Genomic DNA, 7,247 nt, shown 5'->3' with positions numbered 1-7,247 from the left:
TGCTCTAGAGCCCACGAGCCACAAGTAGTGAAGCCTGTGCTCCGCAACAAGAGAAGCTACTGCATTGAGAAGCCTGCACACAGCAACGAAGAGTAGCCCCCGCTCGCTGCAACTAGAGAAAGCCCATGCAGCAACAAAGACCCAACACAGCCAAAAGAAGAAGAAAAAAAAACAAAACAGGCTAGTCATTTTAGGAAAATCAGAATTTTGCTAACTTGAAATTTTGGGGGGGGGGTTAGATTTATTTCAACTGTAGGAGGCATATGTTTGGGGGACACCATCATCTTTTTTGGTTCCCAGGACCCAGCTTCTGCCCTGCCAGAGGGTGAGCCTGGGAGTTAGTTGTACTGCTACTAACACAGGGAGACCCTGTGAACCCAGCCACACTAGTCTTGCCTCAACAAGATTTTTGCCTCCGTTTCCCTGTCTAGCCCTCCAGGCCTGTGTTGGGGCTACAGCCTTTTTCTTTGGTGGATCATCATCTACTCCCCCCAGGAAGGCTTAATCTCTAGTCAGTAATTAGAATCCTGGGGGCTGGGGGTTGATGAATTGTCCATTCTACCTCTGCTATATACTGAATATTTGCACACACCCCCACCCCAAATCCATATGTTAAATCCTAATGCCCAATGTGACAGTATTAGGAGGTGGGGCCTTTGGGAGGTGATTAGGTCATGAGGGTGGAGCCCTTATGAATGGGATTAGTGCCCTTATAAAAGAGACCCCAGAGAGCTCCCTTGGTCCTTCCATCATGTGAGGACACAGCAAGAGGACAGCTCTCTGTGAACCAGGACGTGGGCCCTCACCTAATAGCAAACCTACCGGTGCCTTGATCTTGAACTTCCAGCCTCCAGAAATGTGAGAAATGTTTCTGCTGTTCATAAGCCACCCAGTGCATGGTATTTTGTTATAGCAGCCTGAATTGACTAAGACAAATTCATACGCTCAGCTACCGTTCCTCTCACTAGAAATCACCTCTGCCCAGATGGACTCTTTAGATGTCAATGTCTGACCAAACCTCACTGGCCCTCCCACACCCTTTGGACATGTGTTCATCTGGGCCTTCAGATGTGAAGAGAGTTGTGAAGAGTTCTTCGCCGTACTGACATGAGTTCCTCAGACTTACCTGATGGGCATAGTAGCTGTTATTGTACATACAAGCTCTCCTGTCCGCCGGGTATTCATCTGAAGTACAGACTCCTGCTCCAGGACTACTGTTCTTGGTGTGTTTAGGGGAGGCTTGACTGGCTCCAGTGCTGGCAGCAGATTTTGTCATCCCCGAGGAGCTGGGAATAAGGGTTGTTGAATGAGCAGCTGTTGTCTCAGGTGACTGGGCCATTGCAGTGCCAGCACTGGGGGCTGATTCCACTGGATGGGAAGGTGCTTGTGTGATGGTGTTGTGATGTCTTCTGGACAGCATGCTCATCGTGGGGGCTGTTATTGGGGTTGGGGGTGCAGCGGTAGTTACCCCTGCCTGAGTGCCAGGCATGTCTGTCCCCAGGTGGTCATGGTTAGCGAAGCGGTATAACTGCACTGCTTGTCACAGGTAAAGATTCTTTCACATCAGTGATTTCGTCCAGTGTTGCGGGGGATAGCGTTGTAGCTGACCTCTCAGAGACAGTGGTTCTCATGGCCCCCGATGATGTGACGTCATTGCCTGGTGTGTTTAAGGCCGTTAGAGCTGTGATCGTGGCTGACCTTTGGAGAGTCAGCGACCACTGATGACTCCGATCCATTGGCTCCGGAACTGGATGCGAGTGGGGTTGCAGCTGGAGCACACTGGTTCTGTTTTGAGGGGTTTGCTGAGGTGGCCATGCTGGATGAGGCTGTGCTTCTGGTTGTCCCTCCCTGGTCCTTCAATGTAGAAGTCACCATGGAATTTGGCAGCGTTGTGCCCTCAGAGGTTGTGGTGATAACTGTATTTAATCTCTCCTCTTGAGTCTCATGTGCTGGGGTTGTCTGCTCAGTGGACCCAGCAGAGCTGCTGGCTGGTAGTGAAACTGGAGGAGCAGCTGATGTGATATGCTGCTGGGACTCAGACGGTTCTGTCCTGCCAGTTGTTGGTGAGGTGTTAGGTGGAACTGCAGGGCCATTGTCTCTCCCATTGTTGGGTGGAGATGAAATTGTGGAAGAACACAGAGTCTTTAGTGGAAGATGTTGTAGCTGACCCCAGGTTGTCATAATGCCTGTAAAACAAACAAAAAGAAACCTATATACCCATTCCCTCCACCAATCCAGAGTTCTTCTCAGATGTTCTCACTTTATCAAATATCCTTATTGGAAGATTAAAAAAAAATGATATCAACACCAACTACATGGGACTTCCCTGGTGACGCAGAGGTTAAGAAACCACCTGCCAATGCAGGGGATACGGGTTTGAGCCCTGGTCTGGGAAGATCCCACATGATGTGGAGCAGCTAAGCCTGTGAGCCACAACTACTGAGCTTGCGCTCTAGAGCCTGCGAGCCACAACTACTGAATCCATGTGCCACAACTGCTGAAGCCTGCGCGTCTAGAGCCCGTGCTCCACAAGAGAAGCCACTGCAATGAGAAGCCCGTGCACCGCAATGAAGAGTAGCCCCCATTCACTGCAATTAGAGACAGCCTGCGTACAGCAACAAAGACCCAACGCAGCCAAAAACAAAAACAAAAAACAAAACACCAACTACATTATTACTGGCGCGCATTCATTTACGTGCCAGCTCTGTGCTAATAGATCTCAGCTGATGCATTCCAGGGAGAGCGAATTTAACTAATTCAGGCAACTATGTCTCATTCCACTCAAGAATTATTACAGAGACAGAGTCAGAAAAAAATGGAAATCTATTATCACACTTGCTCTTTGATTCTCGATGGCTTTTTTGATGTGTTTCCTACTGCATTGAATACGATTCTAATATTTAAAGATACACAATTTTTTTCTACAACGTGACCCCTAATCAAAAGCCAAGTGCTTCATTTAGCGCAAGAGCAGTCAAAGATAATTTCGACAACCTTTGGTTTTTCACCTTGTCTGAGTAAGGTGCTGTTCCAATGTGCAGGTGTTGGTGCACTGAATCCTCACATCCACCCTGAAGTAAGGAAAATTATTTCTATTTATCAGATGAAGAAACTGAGGCTCAGACAGGTGAAGGCATCTGTTCAAGGTCACACAGCCAGGAAGTGGTGGCACTGGATTTGAAATCAGATCCATCAGATCCCAGAGCCCAATGTCTTCCCAACCACGCTGCACTGCCTCACAAAGACATTGTTTCATTCTCATGTCCGAGCCAGCCACTCTCTCTAGAGAAAAAGGCCCAAATCAGCTACACTGAGCTGGATCCCTTGAAAACCTTCCTCTTCCCCCTGGGCAATGGGCAGAAATAGGCACATCACCTGATGCCCTGTCATTGCAACCTTGGTCTTTGTCAAAGGACTAATTCAGAAAACTGGAGGTGATGGGCTTGTCCTTCCTACAGCCTAGCTCCAAAGAGGCACTGATCCTTCTCCCTGACCCCGCCCCCATCTGGCATCTGCTCCTTCCACCTCCCACTTTCTTCTAGCCCTGAATAGAGCTAAGGGGTCACAATAGGGCAAGAGTGCTGGCCAGGATGCACGGAAAGAGTGGGGGATCTAGGCTCTAGACCTGGCTCTATTACTGACTTGCTGTGTAGTCTTGGGGAAGACCCCCACCACTCTCAGTGCTTCTACATCCCCCTCAGCACAGTGAGGGACTTGGGCTTAATATCGCAAGAGTCCTCTAAACTCTAGTGATCCGTGGGTCTGTCTGCAACAAAATTCCAGGCTGAAATGAACAGATGTCTTGCTACGGGAGTCTTGAGTTTTTATGTGCAGGAAGAGATGTTTCCACTGGATCTGATTTCATGTTTTTTCCATGTGGTTAACCAGTTGTCCCTGCCCCCTTATGGAAAAATCCATCCTTTTCCCACTGATCAATTTGTCATGCTACCTGTTATTACGCATCCAGACTGATTTCCCTGCTCTTTTATTCCATTGGTTTGCTTGTCTATTGTTGCAACACCACCACATGATCTTACTTTAATGTAAGTCTTAGTACCTGGTAGAGTGAGTCTCCCATCTTGCTCTTCAAAGTTATCTTGGCTATTGCTGGCCTTTTGTTCTCCCTTATGTGTATTAGAATCCGCGTATCAACTTCTACAAAAAACCCTGTTAGGATTTTGATTGGAAGTGTGTCACAATTAAAGATTTGGTAAGAACTGACATTTATATGATATTGAAGTTTCCTGCCGACAGCAGCTCCTTTGAGAAGCAATGGAATGTGGCCTGAACTCTAAAGTCAGACCTGGGAGAGACTCCCAGCTCTGATGAGGGGACAAATCACTTTATGTCTCTGAGTCTAGGTTTCCTTAACTGTAAGACAGGAGTGAAAACAATACCTACCTCACTGGTGGTCATGAGGATTAAATGAGATAATGCATGTGAAGCACTTAGCACAGTGCCTAGCATACAGTAGGTGCTCAATAAGTAGAAACTGCTATTGATAATAATTATCCCCTTCTGTGCCTCTCACCAAAACTGCTATCTGCTTCCTGGGTGTTTTGCCAAGGATACTCCTGGCCTTGGAAAAAGTCATGCCTCATGGGATTGCTAAGACATGCAATTTCCTGCCACCTCCCAATATCTTCCCCTATATCATCCTAGGAGCTCAGGATCCAGGGCTGCACTCCTCCATCGGGCTCAGTGAGGCATTGGGGGTGGCGGCTGATCTTTGATGGAGTAGGGCAGGAGAGGGCAGCAGGGGTCCAAGCCCCTGGGCCCTCAGTTCTGGGCCAGATTGAGAGGGAACTAGCCTACTGAAACCCCAAGCTATTGGCCCAGCCCAGATGGAAAGGACAGACAGAAAAGGGGAGACAGCTGAGATGACAGACAGAATGGAGGGAATAGACAGACAAATATAGCATCTTGGATGAGGATGGATGGGCAAAGCCAGAAGCTCTTTGGTCATCCCATCATGTTCCTTCCCCCGAGCTCATTGGTGCCCCAAGCCTTTCAGACAATTTAGGGGTGGGTTGGGGAATGGCTGTGCTCACATGAGATCTTCCTGGGGATACTACTTGATCTTCCACCACCACCTTCCCCTCCCTGGTGAGCCAGAAGAAGGCTGTGAGAGCCCCCAGAGAAGGATGGATGGAAAGGGTGTATGTGGCTACTCACCAGGTAGATTGAGGGCTCCACTCCCAATAAATAGCAGCAGAAGCAGCAAAAGCCACTGGCTGCCCATCGTTCTGCTGGTTGATGGTCCTGGAGTCTTGGCCCAAACAGGGGAGCAGATAGCACTCCAAGACAGTGAAGCACTGCTGGGGTGCCACCTCTCACCTGCCTGCTGAGCGCACCACCCCTGCCCCAGTTGTCCAGACTCCTTCCCAGCAGGCCCCAGGGGGCTTTTCAGGGCTGGAAGCAATGCCAGTGGGAGGGGATGAAGGGTAGAGTTTCCCATCACCTGCAATCAGTGGGCCTCTGGGGATTCCCATTCCAACTGGTGAATATCCCCAAGGCCCCTAGTTGTCAGTCTTTGCTGAACAGCTGGGCAGAACTCTCACACAGCATCTCTTCCAGCTTTCCCTTCACACAACATCAGGGAACCTGAGTCTCAGCCGTACAGCTGATCTCATCAGCCTCCCAGCTCTGGGGCTGAGTGCTGGCCGTTTGATTTTAGAGCTGGTGCTCAATCTTATCCTCTCCCGATTGCACAGATGGGGAAGATGAGGCCCAGTGATTTGCCCAAGGATGAGAATCCCCCGAGGCAGCTCTTCATAGTGCCCACGACTGCCACAGCTTTCTCAGACTCTGCATTGCCTAGCTCAGGACCTGCTGTGGCTCTCGATGGTCTTTGGTATGAAGCTCCCAAAGAGGTCTCACAGGTCCCAAGTTCTCCACCGGACTTCATTCGCCTGACCCTCAAATTCCTCCTGATGCCTTCCAGGAAGCTTCAGTGCTCTTCTTCCCCAGAGAGCCTGCCAGGACCCACACTTTGCCCAGCCATTCTCCATTGATCCAGGATAGAGCTTCCTGTACCTGCATGACTTGGTCGATGGTGACCCCATCAGACTAGAACTCCCCAGAATGAGGACCAGTCTCCTACACCTTCAGACACAGAGAGAGGGTAGGGAGTCTCCTTCATAAGAGAGGCACTCCCAACTGTGAGGAACTGTGAGGACCAGATTTTCACCCCCAGAATTTAGGACCCTAAGGGCAGGGATTATATCTCTACCATTAAGTCAAAATTTTTCAGGGTGTGGATTTTCTCTCCCATTAGACTGGAAGCTCTGGAGGACAGTCAGTGACTCTCCCATTGGACAAACAGGCTTTTGAGGGGCAAGGCTGCCTCAAGGGTTTGGAGATCCACCAGTCAGACACATTGGTCCCAACACAAAAGTTTATTGCTGATACAGATACCTGGCCCCACTGGCCTCACCTTTCTTCTCTTGGTGCTTGGGCCCACTTAGACTCCATCTAGTTCTGGTCTAGCAGGATACCAGGGATGCCCATCCTTAGGGCAAATCCTGGCTGCCTTGACCAGCACCCCCTTCTGTGCTCATCCTTGTGGTAGGGCTCCCACTCTCATCCAGCATCCTTCTCCATCCCGGCTCCTCTGGACCTGGGGCTCACAGGCACAAGCCCTAGAGATGCTGCCCCCTTCCATCCCCAGGCATCTGTCCGAGGGGTAAGGGAGAGGATGGGTTCAGGCCAGGACGTGCCAAGTCATGCTAGTGATGCCAAAGATGCAGTGGCTGGGTGTATGTGCTCATGCCCGTTGGCTCCCGTCCTGCCCTCTCAGCGGCTGGACTTGTGTTTGTTAAGGAGTACATTTGTGTTGGATTCCTGAACCTGCAAACCAAGAGGTCTTCTTGTCAATGCCCCCACCCTGACATGGCAGATGCCCCCTTACTCCCCTCCTTCAGCTCAAGAGCTGTTCATCCCGGCCTGGCAGGAAGTCCTTCACGTCTAACTCTAGCCTGCCGAGTCTGCTCTCCGACTGTGGGAGCTCAGGCCGTGGACCTTCACAAGGTTCCCAGTCTGATAGTGTGGGAAGCAGAAAGAAGCTAAATAATGTGGAAGTGTGACTTTTTCTCCATAGAATCTTCCTCCCTCAAGAGGCTGCTCCTCTTATGCACCCTAGACAGGACCTGGGGGTCCTATGCCCCCAGTGGGCCTGAGTATCTGCCACTAAGCAGGAACTGAACCGCTCAAGTCTCACTAAGAAAGGGTAGGTTTGACGGTGCTGA

The 7,247-nt window shown here is 50.1% G+C and overlaps 1 protein-coding gene across 1 annotated transcript in view; it reads right to left on the bottom strand.

The window, feature by feature from the left end:
* Positions 1-6,795: 6,795 nt before the first annotated feature.
* CATSPER4 (cation channel sperm associated 4) overlaps positions 6,796-7,247 on the bottom strand; it is a 14,924-nt gene continuing 14,472 nt past the window's right edge. Inside the window, exon 11 of the mRNA XM_024766577.1 lies at positions 6,796-6,849. Coding sequence (XP_024622345.1) covers positions 6,796-6,849 — 54 coding nt within the window. The remainder of the gene's footprint in view (positions 6,850-7,247) is intronic.

This window comes from Neophocaena asiaeorientalis, unplaced genomic scaffold (genome assembly GCF_003031525.2).
Source record: "Neophocaena asiaeorientalis asiaeorientalis breed wild unplaced genomic scaffold, Neophocaena_asiaeorientalis_V1.1 scaffold79, whole genome shotgun sequence".
Taxonomy (NCBI): Eukaryota; Metazoa; Chordata; class Mammalia; order Artiodactyla; family Phocoenidae; genus Neophocaena; species Neophocaena asiaeorientalis.
Note: the sequence above shows the minus strand (reverse complement) of the source record. Positions and strands in the feature narration are given on the sequence as shown.